The sequence below is a fragment of the Nycticebus coucang genome, chromosome 4 (assembly GCF_027406575.1).
Source record: "Nycticebus coucang isolate mNycCou1 chromosome 4, mNycCou1.pri, whole genome shotgun sequence".
NCBI classification, from domain to species: domain Eukaryota; kingdom Metazoa; phylum Chordata; class Mammalia; order Primates; family Lorisidae; genus Nycticebus; species Nycticebus coucang.
The window spans coordinates 118,042,130-118,062,772 of record NC_069783.1 but is presented as its reverse complement, the minus strand read 5'-3'; the positions used below and the strand labels follow the sequence as shown (position 1 = coordinate 118,062,772).

The following is a 20,643-nucleotide window of genomic DNA, read 5'->3' as shown; positions in this document are numbered from 1 at the left end:
CCCTATGGAATTACTTTAAAGATGGGACAATAGGTAGGACAGTGGCATCTACAAAGTACTTGGCACAGTGTTCGGAACAGGTGGGCCGTGAATCAGTGGTAGCAGATATTACTGTAGTCCCATCCCCTCTGTCCCTCCTTGTGGCCCCAGGGCCCCTGTTAATGTGTCCATGGCTTGTTAAGTTGTGGTTCCAGCGCTCATCACGGGTACAGGTAGAGGCGTGACAGTTCCCACATCCACCACTGGCCAGCTGGCCACTCACTGTGATCATTTCTGTTCCTTGTGATCACTCAGGCAGAGAAACCAACAAACCAGAAGGAACCCACCACCCCACACACTGTGAAGCTGCGGGGAGCCCCATTCAATGTCACAGAGGTATGTGCCAGCTGAAGACAAGGGCCAGGAACCCCTGTGGGAGCAATGGATGAGGATAGGGGTGTTAAAAGGAGGCTTTGCTGCATGGGGGGATGGGGAGCAGTTGAGGTCATGAGCTAGAAGGAAGTGGGGCCAAATAGGCTGATAGGTAAGACCCCAGGCATTACCAGGGTCAGGAGACAGACATAGCTGCACCATGACAGAAGACTGATTTTACCCACTGATAATCTATACCAAGGGTGGGTCAACTTCCTGCCTAAAGGAGGGAGGCCGCTGGTAAATATTTAAGACCTTGTAATTACGTTCTCTTTAGCAACTATTCACCCTGTTACATTAGGGAAGCAGTCTTCAACAGTAGGTAAATGAATGATGAGGCTATGTTCCAATAAAACTTTATTTACAAAAACAGGCAGGGTGTTGGATTTGGCCTATGAGCTGTCATTTGTTGACTGGGTCTACAACAGCAGAGACCATTGTTTTAATTTTCCTCCTGTAAAAGTAATAGAAATTCAGTATTGATTTTTTTTAATGTAGGTAAATAAAAAATATATAAAAGTTACCTGTCACTGGGATGACTATATGCATTATTATTCTAAGTTGAGACTGAGGGGGTGCTAGCCAGCTGTGGCGCCAGGCTGTGAGAGTGATGACTGCAGGTCTAACTACTACAGATGTAGGGACTGACCATCCCAGGCACATGTCTGTCTCCTGACCCTGGTAATGCCTGGGGTCTTACCTATCAGCCTATTTGGCCCTACTTCCTTCTAGCTCATGACCTAGACCCAACATACCTGTATCTTACCCAGTGATAACTACTGATACATTTGGGGTATATCTCCTTTGACATTTTTTATGTGTAAATGTTGACCTCTTATCTTTCTTTTTCAAAATCTAGGAGCTATTTGGAAACCATTTTTTCTTTCATCACAATTAGCCATAAATCTCTTTGAATTTCGAATATACTCTGCTATAATATCATTTTTTATGTTGCATGCTCTTCTTTAGTCAGGATACCCTTTTGATATACCTACCCAAGCCCCTAAATTGGGACATGAGGGTCATTTCTAATTTCTTGGTGTTATAAACAGTAATGCAGTTCTTTGCAATCAGAGGTTAGCAGACTTTTTCTATAAAGGGCATATAGTAAATATTTCAGGCTTTGTAAACCATATAAACACTGTCATACATTCTTCCTCCTCCTCCTTTTTTTTTTTTTTTTTTAAATAATGCTTTAAAAGTGAAAAAAAAACCGTCTTAGCTTGTAGGCTACGTGCAGTAATCGGTTTGTGGGTCAGTTTGCTGATCTTTGCTCCTGATAGTCTATGTAAGCACATGCGTGTACATTTTTAAGTCACAGAGTGTCAGTTGCTTTCTGGAAGTTTTGCTAATTGATGCTCCCTCCAGCAGACTATGAGAGTGCCTATTTCCCTGAACTCTTCGGTATTTTAATGTTTTAATCTTTATCATTACGATAGGCAAAAATAGTACAGTAGAACCTCCATAGTTGACCTAATTTCCATAGATGAGACACACACCACCTGTACATATCAGCACATTAGGCCTAGTTCCTTATGTTGGCCCCTCTGTGTGTTGACCAGTTGTTGCATGCAACTCTGGTTGCATGAGCAGAGCTTCTACTGTATTTCATTTTAATTTATATTTTAAATTATTAGTGAGATCAGTCTTGTTGTTATATTTGTGAATCACGTGGACCTTCTGTTTTGGAAAGGGCCTGCTCATATCTTGTGCCCTTATCTCACTTAAACAGTTCATCTTTTTTGGTAGCTGTGTAGTTAGAAATTTTTGAAATAAAACTTACCAAATTTCAGAGTGGTAGACTTTTGGATTGTATTAAACTATCTAAGTTGTCTGCTAATTTTGAGTCAGAATGCTCTTAGTACCAACCTTGTAGAAAATCTTATGCCTTAATTAAAAAACAAACAAAAACTGAGTGGCTACTTACAAAATTAATACATAAAAATCAAATATTCATGCTTTAATGACAAGTGAAAAAAGCCAGATTTAACTTCAAGTATATAAAAAAGATACTGAGGGGAAAAAACATCAGAATGCCTTGAAATGCTGAGGGTGTTATTACTATTTCATGTTTATATTGCTCATTTTTCCTCTAATTTTTTTCAAGTTTTTTCAAGGCAATTTTATTTTATGATGGAGAATAGATCTGTGTAATTTAGAGGAAGAGAAAAACTGTAAAGAATGAAATACTCTAATCCTTTCTCATTCAGAGATTTGCTGTGTCTGTCTTTATTAGGTTGTGCTTTTGTTATTGGTTTGATAAAGGGGAAAAAACTTTTCTTCTTACAGAAAAATGTTACAGAATTCTTGGCACCCCTGAAACCAGTGGCCATTCGAATAGTGAGAAATACTCATGGGAACAAAACAGGTAAGATCTGGAGCCTTTCTAGGTGGGAAAGACAGAAGGTGGGGCCTTCGAATGAGGGTTAGGGAGAAGTTTTAAGGGCAGTGGTTTTTCTCCCGTTTGTGGTACTTATTTCTGTGAATGTGGTTAAAGTGGTCAGGGCGAGGGTCTGTCTCTTCTCCTTGCCTTTGTTAGCCCGGTGCATAGTGATGGAGTTTTCACCTGTGTTTCTCTTCTCTCCCCTCCTCCACCCGCCCTTCACTTACTCCAGTGGGCACGGCTATTGTGCTGAAACAGCTGCTGACAGGTCCTGGGGTCTGCTGTGCCAGGTCCCTCTGCAGCTCAGCTGGTGGCCAGGACTCTGAGTTGCCAAGCATGTGTGGTGTTTCCCTGTCCACCCTCTCCCCAGGTGGCATGGGGCAGCCTGTCAGTTCTCTTAGCTTTAGGTGAGGGTAGCAATGGGACTTAGGGTGGCCCCAGGCTGGGTCCTGCAGTGGGTATTTTTTTGCCATCCTCCAGAGAGGATCAGCAGGAGTCTAGACCGGAGTGGCTTTGGAGGGGAAAAGCAGGTGGGAAGAGGTGGAGGATGTTTTTGAGGATAGATAAGGTGCCTGGATGCAAGAAAGGAGAGCACAGAGAAAGAATCTAAACCACTTTATACTAGAGGCAGAAAAACCCATGGACTTTGGACCAAGTAATAGATGGGCCACCTGTTAGCTGTGCGTCCTTGGGCACATTACTTACTGCTCCAGAAAAGCAAGGGTTGGCCGCTGTCCTGCTGCCTCATGAGGTTGAGGCCCAGTGAGCTCAGCATGTGGAGGCCCCTGCATTCCAGGAGAGACTCCCTGTGTGCTTGTTTCTGTGCAGGTCAGGGCCTTGGGTGCTCAGGGGCAGAGCGGTGGTGGCGATGGCTCCTCCTATGCTGAACTGGGCTACCCACTGCTGCCACGGGCACTTCTCCTCCAGAGAATGCCTCGGAGCAGGCACTGCTTAGGCCAGAGGCAGGGGTGAGATGTGCACAGGGCATTGAGGCCTCCTGTGCTTCTGACTCCTGGGGTCCAGCATTGTCACCCACAAAGTCAGGCCAGGATCTAAACACTCCCTACAAAGGGAAATTTGGTTGTGGGTGGGAAGGAGAGAGGGAGTCTGCTTGTATTTTGGAGATATGGTGAAGACAGAGGTTCTCCCCTACTTTCTGCACCAAGCACAGCCTGGGTGCTCTCTGTGACCACACGGTGGTCTCTGCAGGGCCTGCAGATTATACCTTTGTCCTCTGGCAGGGTACATCTTCGTGGATTTCAACAGCGAAGAGGAAGTGAAGAAAGCTCTGAAATGCAACAGGGAATACATGGGTAAGGAGTGCTGGCCAGTGCCATCTCTGAGCCGACACAGGGCTCTTTCCTCCCTTTACTCACTCCGTGCGTGGTGAGTGTCTGCTCTCTGCAGACACCGTCCTAGGCACTGGGAATCAGTGGTGAGCAGACAGCCCAAAGTCCCTGCATTCCTGGACCTGACCCTGAATAAACTTACATAGGGGAGACAGATGATGATCAAACAGGTGAGCAAATGTGTGGTCCATGCTGTGGGCAAACACAGAGTAGCCAAGGAAGGGGATGGGGGGTGGGGAGAGGAGGCCTGTCCTTTTTTTTTCTTTTTAATTCTTAAGAATATTTCATGAGAGCAACAGCAAAATGCAGAGTGCAGTGAAAGAAAACCGTAGTCATGCCTGTGGCAGGATAGGGCGGAAAATGCTTAAGATACTGAGTTGGTCTTCAAGTGGAGGCCTGCCTTTAGACAGCATCATGTCTGCTGGGGCAATACTGGGACAGAGACCCGGAGCCGAGGACACCAGCTCTGTCTGTCTGCGCCGGACGTTCAGTAGAGGGAACTGCCAGTGCAAGTCCCCTGAGCTGGGAGGTCTGGTTGGTACCTAGGGATGCAGTCTCGCACTAATCCCTGGCATGTATCAGTGACTCAGATCCTGCCCTCGACCCCTAGGGAAGACATGGGCTGTATTAGGGAACATTAGAGACCTCAGAACCTTAGCAAAGCAGGAGGTCCTTTCCCAAGACTTTGCTTTGATAAACAGTGGTAGACAACATGCCCCAGAATTTAGAGGCTGTGTCATGTGGTATGGGGTGGCCCAGGCAAGCTGCTCCCAGGTTACCTGGTAGGGTGAGTGAGATCAAGGCCTTCCATTTCAGGCCCAGCAATTGGCTTAGGCTGCTGCCCTGGGTAACAGACCCTGGTGTCAGGTGCTATCATCAGCCACCTTGGCCATGGCATCTGGAAGGTAGTGGAAAACAGTTTGGAGTCGCTGGCAAGTCCCAACCTCCCTCTAGAGCTCTGAGACCTCTCCTCATGCAGGTGGCCGCTACATTGAGGTGTTCAGAGAAAAGAGTGCCCCCACAGCCAAGGGGCCCCTGAAGCGTGGCACCACACCCTGGCAAGGCCGGACACTCGGGGACAATGAAGAAGAAGAAGACCTGGCTGACTCCGGGAGGCTCTTTGTGAGAAACCTGCCCTACACCAGCACCGAGGAGGACCTGGAAAAGCTCTTCTCCAAATTCGGTAGGATGAGGCCTGTGGGACTGCCCATGAGAGCTGGGCTCTGGCTCAGAACACCCGGGCTTCAAGTCTCAGTCTGCACACCACTCCACCTTGCCTCAGTTTTCTCATCTGTAAAGTGGAGCTAACTGTCCCAGAGCTACTGTGAGGATTCTCAGGGCAGGCACTAACAGGGAACCTTGCAGACATCTTTTGCCGTCTAATCTCAAACTCCCTCCTAATTCTTGCTCTAAACTCAGAAAAGATTCGGATATGTGTTGCTGAGGTATTCCTTGCTGTCCACACTCTTGCTGCTCAATATTTGGAATCGAGTGACTGTGCAGATATGACAGTGTCTGCAGGGCAGCCCTCAGTATCTGTGGTCTCTACCACACGTCTGCTCGCACAGGCTGAGCGTCCAGCCAGACTTGATGGTGGGAGGGTTATGGCTGCTGCCGTGGTTATTTCTCAGGCCAAGAACTTGAAGGCTGTAGTTCGCCTTGGTCACATAGAGCTCTATGTGTTTGCAGGGACATGGTTGCTGAAGGGAGAGTAGGTACGGTTTAGAATGGGGAGATCTTGATACTTTTGAGATCTCCACGTCACCCCACATCTGTTTGGAGACCTCTTGTGGGCGTCAGAGGATCGAGGAGGTTCAGCCCCAATGAGGGCCCTGTTGTAGTGCAGGGACGCTCTGAGGGGACCTGCCATCAGGCAAACTGGCCTGACTGCCAAGCTCATGTCCACTGCTGTCCTGCTCATCACATCCTTCCCTGCAGGCTGGTGTCCCGGCTTACACAGCAGGGCTGGACTGGCTGGGGGACGATTTGTAAGTAGACTGCAAGGATCCCTTTGGGAAGATAAAGACCCAGAGTGGGGACGTGATCACACCCTGGTGTTGAAACCAGGGGAAAACGGGTATGCTTTCATTTGAGCAGATTGGTAATACTGTGAGAGGACACTTGTGTGGCACGAGCTGTAGCAAGCACTGTGAATGCAGTATGTGCACATTAACACAGTCCTCCCTCACAGCTGCCTGGGAGGTAGGTGCTCTTACTGTGCCATTTCATAGACAAGAAGACTGAGGCACACAGAGGCTTAGCAACTTCTGCAAGGCAGACAACACATATGGTAGGTGGTGCAGACAGAGGCCAAGTGGTGCCTCTGCCCTTGGAATGGCCACACAGGGGCTGTGAAATGACACCTGCCCCTTCGGGGGTTGGTTTAGGGTTGATGGGTTCATCATGTTCTTTCCTAATGCTGAGCGGGGCCACAGCTGACCCACAGCAGCAGCTCAGTGTTCTGGCCAGTGAGAACTAGTCCCTGGTTAGTGCTCAGCTCTTTTTTCACCCAGAACTCAGGCCCAGCCCCAGCCTACAGGTCATTGATGCATCTCCTGTCCTCAGGTCCTCTGTCTGAGATCCACTACCCGATTGACAGCCTGATCAAGAAACCCAAGGGCTTTGCCTTTGTCACCTTCATGTTCCCTGAGCACGCTGTGAAGGCCTACGCAGAGGTGGACGGGCAGGTGTTCCAGGTGGGGTTGCCCATGGGCTGGCTGGGAGGCTGCTGGGCAAGTGTGGTTGGGAGCAGAATGGTCGTGCGTGCATGTGTGTGCGCGCACACACGTATGTGTATATACAGGTATGCATATTTTGGGTCTAAAACAACACATGCTGGCATGCCAAGCTGCCTTCTCACATGAGCTACTAGAGAGTCAGAACTCGGTGAGGTCAGGGGTCTGGTCTGCCCCAGTCACTCGTCAGTGGCACCTCAGATGGTACCTGGCACGGAGTAGAAACTGTTAGATTAATACATTTCTTCCCTACCCCCAGAAATACTATCTTGGAACAGGAATAAGCAAGAAAGGAATTTTGACATGGACATATAAAAATGGCTACAAAAGAGTGTGGAAAACTCTTGTCTTTTTTTCCTGGCTCACTAAGTAATGTGCTTAGCATACATTCTTGAGCCTCTGGGTACCTCATCTCCTTTTTTCCTTTTTCTCATTAATTCATGATTTATGGATTCCCTGGTGGCTGCCAGGCTGGACGTGACTTCTGCCCGCAGAGCTTACATTCTCACTTACCTGTGCAGGGGCAGGGTGGCAGGTTTGAGGGGTTGTCTGATAGGCACTATTTATAAACTGATGGAAATTTTGTTTGTGCGGCCATGTGACATGGCCCTGTCACAGTGTTGGGTCCCTGTGTCAGGTGGGGAGAGAGTGGCCATGTGGTCAATCTTCCTGACCTCAGTACTCCTGCCAGGGTTTCAGCACTGGGTCCGGTGTCACACTGACATCCTTTGGCAGGATGTGGAAGCAATTGCTTCTGCCCGCTTGAGGGCAGGGCTTTGGTTTACTGCCTTCCTGTCATCCCCTCTCCAGGGCAGGATGCTCCACGTGCTGCCATCCACCATCAAGAAGGAAGCCGGTGAGGATGCCAGTGCCCCGGGATCATCTTACAAGAAGAAGAAAGAGGCCAAGGACAAAGCCAGCAGCTCCAGGTCCTTGCTCTCCTCTGGTGCCTCAGAGCCCCAACCCTAAGATTCTGTCTGCCCTTTCCAAACTGTCTGAGTTCTCTGACTCTTTCTGATGAGTTTAGTCAATGACCTTCCTTGGGCCTCAGTTTTCCCATCTGTGAAATGGGGAGAATAATAGTAGTACCCTACTTTTGTGGTGATGTGAGGTTTAAATGAGTTAATATGTGTATGCAAAGTGCTTGGTTCCTGACATAGAGGAAGCACATCTCAAATGTTAGGGATTTCTAGGATCATCTCTCTTACTGTCTGTCATTAGTCCTGGGGACTCAGCTCAGGGGGAAGTTAGAGAGGAAGGCCCAAAAACTCTTACAGGTTTTGCCTGTGAAGAAGTATTTCCATCATTCAGCAGCTGGCTCATCTCTTTGTTCTGTTTCTCAGCTCTCACAACTGGAACACGCTGTTCATGGGGCCGAATGCTGTGGCTGACGCCATTGCACAGAAGTACAATGCCACCAAGAGCCAAGTGTTTGACCATGTGAGTGAGGACGGCCCTACCACCCTCCCCTAGCTCTGAGCCAAAAAGGAGAAAAGTAGGAGTGAAGGGAGGGCCATCTGTGGGGCCAGGGCCTCCGAGGCTGCATTTAGAGGTATCCTCTTGGGGCCCCCTAGAGGCTTCTAGGATGGGGTGGCCTCTCCTTCGGCCTTCCTCTGGAACCATCCCCATCCAGACTTCAGTCCCGGCTTCTTGTACACAATGTAGAGTCACCCCAGAGGTTGTGATTGGCAGTGATGTCTATAGGATGTTCCTTGACGCAGTTGTACCACAAGCGTTAATAGGTGGCAGTCCTCACACCAGCTCTGTGGAGTAGGAGCTCTTATGTCCCTACCATTTAGATGAAGAAACTGAGGCTCAAGGGCACAGAGTAACTTGCCCAGGATCACAAACCTGACCAGAGGCAAAGGAGGGAGGGTGCCAAGTCTGCCCAGCTCCCAGAACCCTCACCTGAGCCACATCACACCCTCTCCAGGAGGTGTCTCATCTGCTTACTCAGCCTGGGCAGCCCAGATCTGAGGTCAGGGGAGGGGTCCCTGGGCTCTGTCCCCCCTCCTCTCCCAGGTCTAACCTTAGTCCTTCTGACTTTTTCTCCATCCCTGTAGCTCCTCCACATCACATACCCTTTAAAATATTTATTGTATTGAAGGTGTACAATGAGATGTTTAATACATATATAGTGAAATGGTTACTGTAGTTCCTCAGATTAACATACCTATCACTTCACAGTTGCCCTTATTTTGGGAGTGAGAACACATGAAATCTATCTTTAGTAAAAATCTCAAATACAAAACAGCGTTAGCTGTAGGCCCTATTTTGTAGGTTAGAGCTCTACACTTTTCTGTCCTGCATGTCTGTTGCTTTGTATCCTTTGTGGGCTTTGTGCTTCTATAGAAGGATACATTCTAAAAGTATACTCTGTATGAAGTATTTGTCTATAAAGTGCAAAGTATACTTAGTATCAAGTATAAAAACACTCTCTTCATTCATATCTTGTACAATGTATCTGGAATTTGACAGTGGCTTAATTTATCTGAGGCAAAACCTGGGAGTGTTTTCACCAGTCAGAAACGACCCCTGTGGGTTTGGCCCATAAGCCCTTTGACCCATCACTGTTCACCCCTTCTCCCCAGACACTCAAGGTCAGCACTGTCCTTTAGAAGTGGAATGTGAGGCACAGGTATCATTGGAAACACCTTAGTGGCTGGATCTTTAAAAAGCAAAAAGAAACAAGCAAAGTTAATAGCAACATGTTTCTTTCAGCTCAGTATGTCCAAAGTATTAACTTGATATATGCATGATATACAAAACCATAAGCTACTTGATATTCTCTTTTTCTCACTAAATTTAGCGTGTGTTTTACGCTGAAAGCACTTTGCATGTGCTACCTTTCATGTGTTCAGTGCCTCCATGTGGCCCATGGCACCACACTGGGTGACACAGGTCTAGACCGGAGCAAGCTGTGTGCTACCCCTGATCTGGGTCCCAGGAGTGCTCAGAGAAGGCAGTGGGCCCGACACAGACACTGGCCTGTTCTGCTAGGGCCTTCTGGTGAAGGACACTGACGCATCAGCAGACACTCAGGGTGGCAGGTCCCGTGGCTACAAAGAACTATAAAGTCAGTGAGGGGGGAGAGGGTGTCACTGGGAGGATGGGCTGGACAGCAGAGTAACATTTGCTCTAAGCAGCAACTGAGTGGCTCCAGGGGATGTGGGGTAAACTGTAGCCCTGGGGTGAGGGTGAGCTTGGCCTGTGGGGGGAAGCAAAGATCCCTACGGCTGAGTGGGATCCATATAAGAGCCACATAAGAGACATGGGAACCAGAACTATAGGTGTTAGGTCCATGTAGGAAGGTGAAGGGCATTAATGGGATCTGTGTCCACACAAGTCGTCTTCCCAGACTACTGGAGATGGGCGGGCAGACTTGTCACTGGCCCACAGCCAACAGGGGCCATCTTTCCTCTCTACCACAGGAGACCAAGGGCAGTGTGGCTGTGCGTGTGGCCCTGGGGGAGACCCAGCTCGTCCAGGAAGTACGGCGCTTCCTCATCGACAATGGGGTCTGTCTGGATTCTTTCAGCCAGGTGGGTTCCCTTTGCCTGGCTCAGCAAGCCACTCATGGTTCCACTGCCAGCCCCTGGAGAGCCCTGGGGATGCCGAGGAGTTTGAGGATCTGACCTTCTAAGGCTGTTGCCAATTTTATGTTGTCTAAATAAGAAAGGAAAAAATGTTACCTTGTAACCTACAGTTTCTCCACACAGATCAGGGGGCCCCAATATCCTGGTCCCACACCCAGTATCTTACCAGAGTACCTGCTGTCTGTTCAGAAACTTGGACCCTGCTAGGGTCGGGCAGGAGGAGGTTCAGCACCTTTGTATTCTCCACTAAGTAGCAGTTCTTGGATTTATGGATGATTCTGGCTTAGAGGGTCCTGTAAGGCCTCGTAATATCTGCCTCTTTCATTTTACAGACTAAAAAATCAATCTCAGAGAGTGGAGAGGTGACTCACAAGGTCAGGCGGTCCATCTGGCAGAAGCATGAACTTTAGGGCTTCTGACTCCTAAAATAGCCTTTTTGGCAGGGTTAAGGTCATTACCAGGCCTTAAATTTTGACCTCAATATAGATGAACAGGATGGATGGATGGGTGGATGATGGATGGACAGACAGGTGGCTGGCTGGATGGATAAAATAAACAAATGTACTAATAGCTAGCTTTTGTTAAGAAGATCAAAGCCTCTTCATAGTCTATGTGTGTTACTAGCTCATTTCGCTTACGTAACAACACCATGAAAGCAGCACTGCTGTGCTCCCATTGCACGGAAGGAACCACAGTCACAGAGAGGTGAAGTCCTTTGTTCCAGACTACACAGCTTGTCACGCTGGAACTAGATTTGAGCACAGGCCTCCTGGCCCCAGAGTCTAAGCCCCCTAGTGTCACTCTCTGTGGCCTGCATTGCACCTAAGATGCCCCCCAATGCCCAGCCCTTCCCTCCTGCTCACCTCCCTCAGTCTTCATAGTAACCCTTCAGGCCCCTACAGTGTGGGCGTTATGGTTATCCCATCTTACAGGTGAGAAAACTGAGGCCCAAAGAGGGAAAGCAGTTGACCCAAAGTTTCAGAATAGATTAATGGTGGATCTGAGACTCATGCCCTGATGCTCCTGATGCCTGAATTTTTCCATTATATTTTATTGACTCTTTTATGCCCCTCCAACATTCCTTTTTTAATAGAATAATTGCTAACATCTACAGAGTGCTCATCTGCACTTTTACTAACCCATTTAATTAAACCTTTTCCTGAGGGGAGCCCATGAATAGGTGCTGTGTCTTTGCTGTAGATGTGGGCGCATGGGCGCAGAGACACAGTTAAGTATGTGCCTCGAGGCAACATATCTCGTGTCTTCGTTTGGCTTCTCCCCAAAGCAGACTCCAAGACAGGGCAGTAGTTTTAGGGCAGAACAGAACACTAATGAGAAAGGGCGGAAGCCAACGCGGGGTGTGCTGATACCGCACACAGCCCCCAAGCTGCCCAGAGCTCTGTCCAGAGAGGTCTGCGTAGCTCACACCTCAGACTCATGGGGCCCTAAGAAGGAAGGGTGCGCCAACTCCTGAGAGGCATGGCCTCTCTCTAGGGCGTTAACTCCTTGGAGCTTCCCGCTGGCAGCAGGAAGGGCCATCTATAGTTCCAGGGAAAAGCTCTCAGCACCAACAGATCCTGGCCATTTGGAGCCTTGGGAGATGCAGCCAGAGGCTGTAGTCAGGCCCTGTCAGGATCTACCATGGCTCAGAAGTGGGTGGGCTAGGATGTGACCCAGGGGCTGCAGCTCTGGAGCCTTGGACATAACCCACTGGCAGAGCTGCCTCAGCTTACAGCCAGTGCCATGCAGAGAGGATAGTAGGTCCTCCTGGTTAGAGCCCTAAGTGCCTGGTTACTGAGGTCTCAAAGGGGGTGCCTTGTCCAGAGACCACCTCAGATCAGTGTGGTATTGGCGTTGACTGGGGACTCTCCCTTTTCCTGTCCCATGTATATTCATTTTCTCCCTGCAGGCTGCTGCAGAGCGAAGCAAGACCGTGATTCTGGTGAAAAACCTCCCAGCAGGCACCCTGGCAGCTGAGCTTCAGGAGACCTTTGGCCACTTCGGCAGCCTGGGCCGGGTGCTGCTGCCTGAGGGAGGCATCACTGCCATTGTGGAGTTCCTGGAGCCCCTGGAGGCCCGCAAGGCCTTCCGACACCTGGCCTATTCTAAGGTAGGGCTGCCAGGACCTGGAGGGGCTCTGGAGAAGAGTGGTGCCGCCAGCTGTGCTTACAGCTTTCCTGTGGGAGCTCGGGCCGAAAACCACCTGTCTTGATCATGAGTCTGAATTCTGTCCCCACAGCATCCCCACCCCAAGAATGTGTCTGGGTGGGAAGGAAGGGCGAGGAAAGCTCAGAACCATCCTCCAGAAACACATCTCAGCCCCTTGCTCCCTCCCAACCCCCCGCCCCCGGCTTTCCCTCCCCCACATGAATTTAAACCATTGATCTTGATGTTCTGCTACCTCCTACCTGCAGTGAGATGAATGAAAGTCAGTTCTGTGGGGCTGCCTCTTTTTTCTTGGTTAAAAAAAACAGCAGTGCTTCCTTTCTTGTAGCTGCCATGACAAGTCACCACGCACCTGGTGGCTTGAAACAGTAGACTTACCATCTAGTGGCAGCAGAGACTCAGGGCCTCTCTTCTGTGCCCTGGGATGCAGCACGGGGATCCAGGTGGCATTTTCTGAAGGTGGGAGTCTGAAGGGAGGTGTCCACAGGGCCTGCTCCCTCTGAAGACTCCAGGGAAGAATCTGTGTGTCTGTCCCAGCATCTGATGGCTCCAGGTGTCTGTCCCTGGGCTCAGGGCTTCACCTTCTAGTCTCTCCCTCCATCTTCAAATGGCTTCTGTTCTTTGTCTCAGATCCTCCTCTGTATTCTCTCATATGGACACTGGTAGTTGGATTTAGGGCCTGCCTGGATAACACAGGATGGTTTGTGTCCAAAATCTTTCCCTTTAGTAACATTTGCAAAGACCCTTTTTCCAAACAAGTTCACATTCAAAGGTTCTGGGTGGCCAGGACGTGGACATATCTTTGAGGGGCACCACTGAACCCACTGCATGTATCAGGCACTTTTAACATTTACAGCCCTGACCCCCCCAATAATCATTGGAAGTAAGCATTTCCCCTCTCATTTTGGTGGGGGAAATGACTTCTCATCCTCTGCTTCCCCAGCCTCTTAACAGTCTCCTTTTGGGGCTCTGCCCACTAAGCTCTCGTCTCAGGCCAGGCCTCACCCTCAGCTGCAGTTCTGTAGGGGGTTCCCCGGAAATACTGGCACCCCCCAGAATGCAGAAACCTCTTTTGTTCCTTCTGCTTTTAGAGGACATGTCCGTCACCAAAAAGGCTTTCTCTGTGTGTGAGCAGTAGTTCAAGGGTACTGAGTAGGTGAGGCCTTCTGTTTACTTTTTGTTTTGCTTTTATTTTTTACGAGATGTGTTCTCTGGAATATAGTGGCTTGATCATAACACTGCAGCCTTGAACTCATGGTCTCAAGCAATCCTTCTACCTCAGCTTCTCAAGTAACTGGCACTATCAGCATGTGCCACCATGCGTGGCTGACTTTTCTATATTTTTGTGGAGGTGGGGGTCTTATAACGTTGCCCCACCCAGTCTTAAACTCCTGGCCTCAAATGCTCCTTCCCCTTTGGCCTCCCAAGAGTGTACTTCTTCCCAAGAACTGCTTTTTACCAGTGATCCTGCCTTCCCCCTTTTACTCCCCCTTTCATACTCTGGTTGGAGAAAATGTGAAGGGAGCCTTGGAGCCCCCACATGTCCAGGGGCAGCAGAGACTGAGACCTCTCTCCTGTGCCCTGGGATGCAGCACGGGGGTGCGACCCAAGTGGTTTTTGTAGCGAGTAGTAGGCAGCACATGGAGTTCTGGGCTGCACTCCTCCTGGCTTCGTTCCCCCAAGTGAATCTCCTGTCCTCTGAGCCTCGGACTCTTCATCTGAGAACGAGACTGAGTCCCCTCCCTGCCTCCTCCTCTGCTACCCCCACTGTCAGCCCTGAGTTGTAACGAGAACTCACACACTGCCACCCCTGTATCTGCAGTTCCACCACGTCCCCCTGTATCTGGAGTGGGCTCCAGTTGGCGTCTTCTCCAGCGCAGCCCCACAAAAGAAAGAGTCCGAAGATGCAACTTCAGAACCTGCAGAAAAGGACAAAGTAGAACCAGAAACTGGTGAGCACCAATTCAGAGGTCAGAGCGCCCCGAAGCAGCAGGTGCAGGGAGGAAGAGGGCTGGAGCGGCAGATTTGTCATCGGCTCTGCTTTGGAGTTCTTTGTCCCTCCTGAAGACCAGTAGGTCTCAGACTCTTGAATTTTACAGACACGGCCTTAAAAAATAGTTGCACCACTTAAAATTTGGGGTGCAACTACACTACATAAGGTAGTTTGTCAATTAAAGGTCGTAAGGGGAAAAAAATATTAACAGCCTCTTAGTAAGGACTCAGAACAGAGCAATGCAAACAACCTTCTTGTCTCCCAGTGAACTCTTCAGCCCTGTAGGTGAGGGTGGCTGGTCCAGGAGGAGATGTTTATTCTCAAGTGTCCTCAGAACTTCACAGAGCCCTCTGTTGTCCAGTGGCAGGAAAGGAGAGGGAAGCAGTGGCCTCTGTGGGCCAGACAGGACAGTCCCCACCCTGGCTAATACTTCATTGGTGTTTGAGGTAGGACAATTTTTCCTTGTTAGAACCATTCTGCAAACTCTTAAGATCCCAGGACCCTCCTTCCTGAATGTCAGGAGTGCCCCCTGTCTTTATGACAACCTGGTACACCCCCACACACTCCCAGGTCCCCACCTGTAGGTGGTACCAGCCCCCTCCCCCCAAATGAGAACCACTTAATCTAGGGACCATGACCACATCTCAGAATCCAGTACCTTTAAAAAAGCTTTGGAAAAGGCCACAGAGGTCAATTTACGGAGATGTTAAGATTTTACCCTTCAGTAATACCCTACCCCCCCCCTCCACACACACACACACACAATAGGGTTTCCAGTTGTTTATTTTATTAAAATAAGGGTTGTTTTTAAAAAGGTAATAAGTCCCCATCTACTCTCTCCATTGTTCTTATATTTATTAATGGAAAAAGAAAAATATAGCAAAAAAAGAGTAGACTTGAGTGAAGGAGCATAATTATCCGATTTAAGATTTAAATCCTCATTTAAATTGAATAGATGTCACTGAGCCTCCTACACTGTCTGCCCTTCAGGTCTGGCCCTGTAGGACAAGGCATCTGGGACGCGCTGTCTGGAAGCCTGTTTGGTCAGGAAGTGACATGCTTCTGTCCCTTTGCTCTTTGAGGTTACAAACGCATCCCTAGTCCTGGAGTTAATGATTATTGGTGTAAACCTTTCAAAACCCCCCGGGAGCTATGAAGTAGCTTTGTACATGGTTTCCACTAGGATTCCCATGAACACCTGCATATGCTCCCATCAAAGTAATTCTCTTTCCATAGTCCTGGTTTGCTCTTGATGTGCCATCTCCCTAAAGTCATCAGCTGCTTCTGGTTTTCACTGCAGTTACTATGCTGGAACCTAAGATTTGGGGGCCCAAAGTGTACCCTCCTTTCAAGCACAAAAGATGAGCCAGGACCTAAGGGCCCCGGAAACAGTCCCACAGGGTTGTTTAGGTGGGAGGTGCCTGGTGAAGTGGCGGCAATATCCCTGTGGCCGCGCGCCTTTCCCTGTGTCCTGAGCGTCTGGCCCTTCTCTCTGTTCTTCTGTCACAATTTGTATTTATTTGTTTCACTTGTTTAATATGCATCCTGGCCAGCTCCTGGAGGAAATTGCCATGTGGTTTCCAGGAAGCAGCCTTCCTTGTCCTCACCTCACTGTGTCACTGGGCAAGCAGCCTACCCTTCTCATAGGCTCAGGTTCCGTGTCTGAGGTATGGGGATGACAACCGCACTGGCCTCAGTGCTGTGTGGACGTTACCACTCCCCAGGTGCTGTGGGAAGCCGGGAGCCTAAGTCAGTGGATGGTCTTTAACCTACCCCGAGCACCAGCTCTGGGCCTGCGGCTGAGCAGGGGAGACTGAGGTGGGCACAGCACAGACTGTCTTCTCCAAGAGCTCTCAGGCTTGTGGGGGGACATCTCAGATGTCACAAGGAATAATAGCAATGGCCCTGGTTATAGAAAGGCCTGGAGCACAGGGAAGAGGGCTTCTCAGAGGTGGCTTCCCCTCGCTCCCCAGGCCTGTGTGTCGGTGTTGACAGTGTCCCTGACAAGCCCTTCCTCTCAAAGGGGCTGGTTTCCAGGGCCAGACCATGACTCACACAAAAGAGGCCTCGGAGCCCAGCAGCCTTAGCTCCGGGAAGTTGTGCATGTCTGTGCTGTAGCCAAGCCCTGCCAGGGCTCCCGTTGCCATGAATCCTCACAGAGCTGGTCTCAGGGCCTACTGCCCTTTCCACTTTCTGAGCACACAGCCCCTTCCAGGTTCTGGGGCAGGTCCTTTTCACCTGCTTCTCCCCACCCCTACCTTTACATTGTTCCAGAAGCTTCTCAGGGTCCCTGACTCCCCATTCTATCAGGAAGACAAGGCCTGGGGGGACTCAGGCAACCCCCAAGGCTTTGATTTTTCTCTTGCTCCCTAGGAAGGAGAGCAGGAGGGGAGTGGACCGAGATTTTTTTTTTTATTTTGCCCCCTTCCACTGCAGGAAGCTCTTCTGTTCTCTCTACCCTCTCAAGGGAGAGGGACAGCATGTTTTATCTCCCCACAACCAAGACCCTCACCTCCAGATAAAGGGCTCAGACTGGGGGGAGGTCCTGAAAAGCTGCTTGCAACTGATAACAGTCTTTGCTGTCAGCCTTGGTGCGGAGAGCCTGGGAAGGGGAGGGGGCCGCAGCAAATTCTGCGGCCTGATTATAATAAAGCCCCATGTGGCCATGCGTGACTGGATTTTATTGTGCTAACTACAGATGGAAGCACATTTTCCCCTGCCTCTCCCAACCCCCCCCCCCAGCCCACCTTGCTTTTAAACCCTCCCTGACTCACCCCCGCCCCCAGCCCAGCCCTGCTTCCTTTCTCACTTCTTCCCTCTTTTTCTGGTTCTGGTGATTTTGTTGGCAAACATCTGTCTGAGTTTCACAACACCTTATTTTTTTCTCTCTCTCATCTTTCTTTCCACTTCCCCACTGGGGCCAAGAGCACAAGTGCTTTTAAAAATGACCTTTGGCATTGTGGCCTTGGTCTTGGGCTACCTTTTCTCTCTGGAGGCAGATGTGGGCCACACAGTATGGCCTGGCCTGGCAACTCGGGAGCAGAAGGTAGCCAGCAGGGACACAGTACCCCCAACTCAGAGGTATGGCACTAGCTGGCCTTCACAGAGGCCTGCAGACAGCCTACCCTGCAGGGAGCCAGGCAGGAGGGCCTGGGCTCCCTGCTGGGCTGTCCTACCACTCACCAGGTTAGGAATGTCTGACATTTTCATCAAGGCCTGGCTGGGCAGCACAGATAGCAGGGGTGATGTTAAGACAATGACATGATTATGCTGCAGGCCCAGGCACTGTTCTAATGGTGCATTTACCTCATAATCATCCTGCAAGTAGGCACCATTATTGCCATCCAAGGTTTTAGATGGAAAAAGTGGTGTGACTTGGGCAAGGTTGCACGTGTGGGGAGAGCTGGGATGTGATCCGGAGCCATCAGCTCTGAGGTCTGTGCTCATAGCTAAGAGCCTACAGTTCCTATCAGTTGCAGGGAGGGCTGTTTGCCCAGCACCACATTCCAGGCACGTGCTGAGGGCCTGCCATAGTCAATATCCGCAAATATTTTTGGAGCATTTGCTCTGAGCTGGTGCTGGGGCTGCAGTGCTGAGTCAGGCTGGGTCCTGTCCTTGAGAAGCTCCCCTTACCATGGGGAGCACAGAGAGAGAAGGAAACTGGTAAGTGTGGTGATATCAGAACAGGGTGAGGGCACTGACAAGAGGAACCCAGGTGCAGTGACAGTGAGGCAGGGCCTGGGGTAGAGACCACCAGAACAAGATCAGAGACCTGACCAGAAGGATGCTGGCGTGGAAAGATGAGAGATCAGCAGAATGGGCGGGGGGGGCGGGGGGGGGGGGCATGTGCAAAGGCCCTGTGGTCAGAATGGGTCTGGCAGGCTTGGCTATCAGCAAAGAGGTCAGTGAGGCTGAAGGGGTTGGGCAGGGGAGAAGGGCCAGAGATGAGGGGTCAGATCAGTGAGGAGGCTGCTCAGTCATGCATGCAGGTGAGAGGTGGCAGTGCCTTAGACCAGGCACATAGAGAATGTAGTAGACACTTGCATTTCAGAACAACCCACCAAAGAGCAGTTGTGTATGTGTGTTGTAGTTTTTATTAAACTCCACTTTACTAATAAGGATGCTGAAGCACAGAAGTTGTGTCACTTGCCCAGGGCCAGGCAGTGGGGGAGAGCACTAACCCAGGTCACTCTCCTTTCTACGGCCCTGTAGCACCTCCTGGCTTCAGTCTGTGGGCCTCCCTCATCATTTCTTCCAGAACCCCTGTTTTCAGCAGATCTCTGAAGACTATGATGCTCTTGTCCCATTAGTTCCTCTGGGATCCAGGAGGAAGTTTAAGTGCAAGAAGGTTGTTGCTATGGACACAAGGTTTAGGGAAAGAGCGGACATCTTGGGAATCACCCTGGGCCTGTGCTGTGGGAGGAAGGCTAGGGCACATTTGAGCACATGTCTTTGATTTCAAGCCAGACATTTCTCCGATATTGGGAGTAAGTGGTGTTTGTTGACTAATTGAAGGTTGAGCCTCTATGCCTGGCCAGCTGTACACCCCAGGTAATATGTCCTTGCTGGCCCAAAAGTCCCCTCTTGTTTCTCCTCAACTGGGGCTGAGGGTGGCTAACCTTCTGGGGAAGGGATCCATGCATTCCTAGAGTATTGATCCTAATTAAGCTAAGCTCAGCTCAGATCTGATCTGTCACTAAACCCAAATATCACATTGTCCTGGGGAGGTGCCAGTGACCACTTAAACACCCTCTTTGAGACATACCATCTACCACCCCTGGAACAAGGAGGCAGTGTAGAGTCAACTGAGGCCATGCTGAAGCTGCTGGGCTCCCTGCGTTGTCCTTGTGAGATTTCAAACTCCTGGAATGCCACACTGGGTACTGACTAGGGTCCAGGCCCTTGAGAGGGAAAGAGGAAAGGGTCACCAGTCTTTGCCAGGGGTCTGTGTGCAGGCAAGGCCACTTACCATTGAGGTAAAGTGCTACGATTTAAAAATCACAGAGTTTCCTCCAGAAAGCTGGATTTTCAGCTTCCTTTAATAGATCTGAATTCTGGCTTCACTGGGTTGACCTCCCTACATGACAGTGATTGACCAGGACCAAAAAGGGGCTGTCTCCTTAAGCTGGTCATGAATCCTCAGTCACCAGTAACCCCACCACTCTTCTATCTATAATTTTTTTTCTTTGGTCTTCTATGATCCTCTCTCTCCTCCCTGAATGTCCCTGAGATTTAGGGTTCAGGTGTAGCAGCCTCCAGAATCTTCCTTGGGCCACCTATTTTCTGTGGTCATGAATGAGATAGTATACTTAAGGCATTCAGCCAGGCACCTGGTGTGTGGCAGGAGATCTAATCCGTGTCCTTTCCTTTCTCCTTTAATTTCTGAGATGTCAAATGCCAGGGAGGATCAGTACAGTGGAAACCTGGCTGAAGGTCATGGTTTTTTTTTTTTTCCATTGAAGTTATCCTTCAGGGCCCACGTGGTAGCTATTTTGCATAGCTTTGTTTCCACATCATTACTGATACTTTCTTCTCCTGTTTTGGTTGAAAGTTGGGTTCAGATGGCCACAGCATGGAGTCTCTTGTTGAGTAAGTTGTGTTAGTTTCTTAATTGGAATAGGAGACTTTGTGTGGATTTCTGCTTTTTTGTTCTGGGGATTGAGTCTGAGTTCTAGGCCCACCCAGAGGGGCAAAGGCAGCATGTTCAACTAATGTTACAAAGACCACGTTATCACCGTGGCTGTTTCCCTGAGGGGTTGAAAGGGAAAGTGACATATATAGTGACAAAATAGCTGAAGCTTAATTAGGACTTGAAAGCATTAGGCTCCATCAGAAAGAGCAGAGGAGACCGGATACATCCCTGCTGATTGGGGTGAACGTGTGGGGACGGATCTGCGCCCTGTGCAGCTCCTCAAGTCACACGGCAGTTTGAACTATTTGACTGAAGGTGGTGTTCGTGGGAAGAGGCAGAGTTTGTCAGCTTCAGGCCCCCAGGTGGCCTCTGAGATCT

General features: G+C 49.7%; 1 protein-coding gene across 4 annotated transcripts in view; it reads left to right on the top strand.

The window, feature by feature from the left end:
• RBM19 (RNA binding motif protein 19) overlaps positions 1-20,643 on the top strand; it is a 154,188-nt gene that overhangs the window by 15,621 nt on the left and 117,924 nt on the right. For all 4 annotated transcript variants that reach the window (XR_008379590.1, XR_008379589.1, XM_053588594.1 and 1 more), the window contains exons 7-16: positions 295-375; positions 2,701-2,779; positions 4,036-4,107; positions 5,123-5,326; positions 6,709-6,839; positions 7,689-7,807; positions 8,222-8,318; positions 10,310-10,420; positions 12,384-12,584; positions 14,463-14,592. Coding sequence is in view for 2 of the 4 variants with exons in the window: in XM_053588594.1 (XP_053444569.1) it covers positions 295-375; positions 2,701-2,779; positions 4,036-4,107; positions 5,123-5,326; positions 6,709-6,839; positions 7,689-7,807; positions 8,222-8,318; positions 10,310-10,420; positions 12,384-12,584; positions 14,463-14,592 (1,225 nt within the window). In the remaining 2 variants the exon portion in view is untranslated. The remainder of the gene's footprint in view (positions 1-294; positions 376-2,700; positions 2,780-4,035; positions 4,108-5,122; positions 5,327-6,708; positions 6,840-7,688; positions 7,808-8,221; positions 8,319-10,309; positions 10,421-12,383; positions 12,585-14,462; positions 14,593-20,643) is intronic.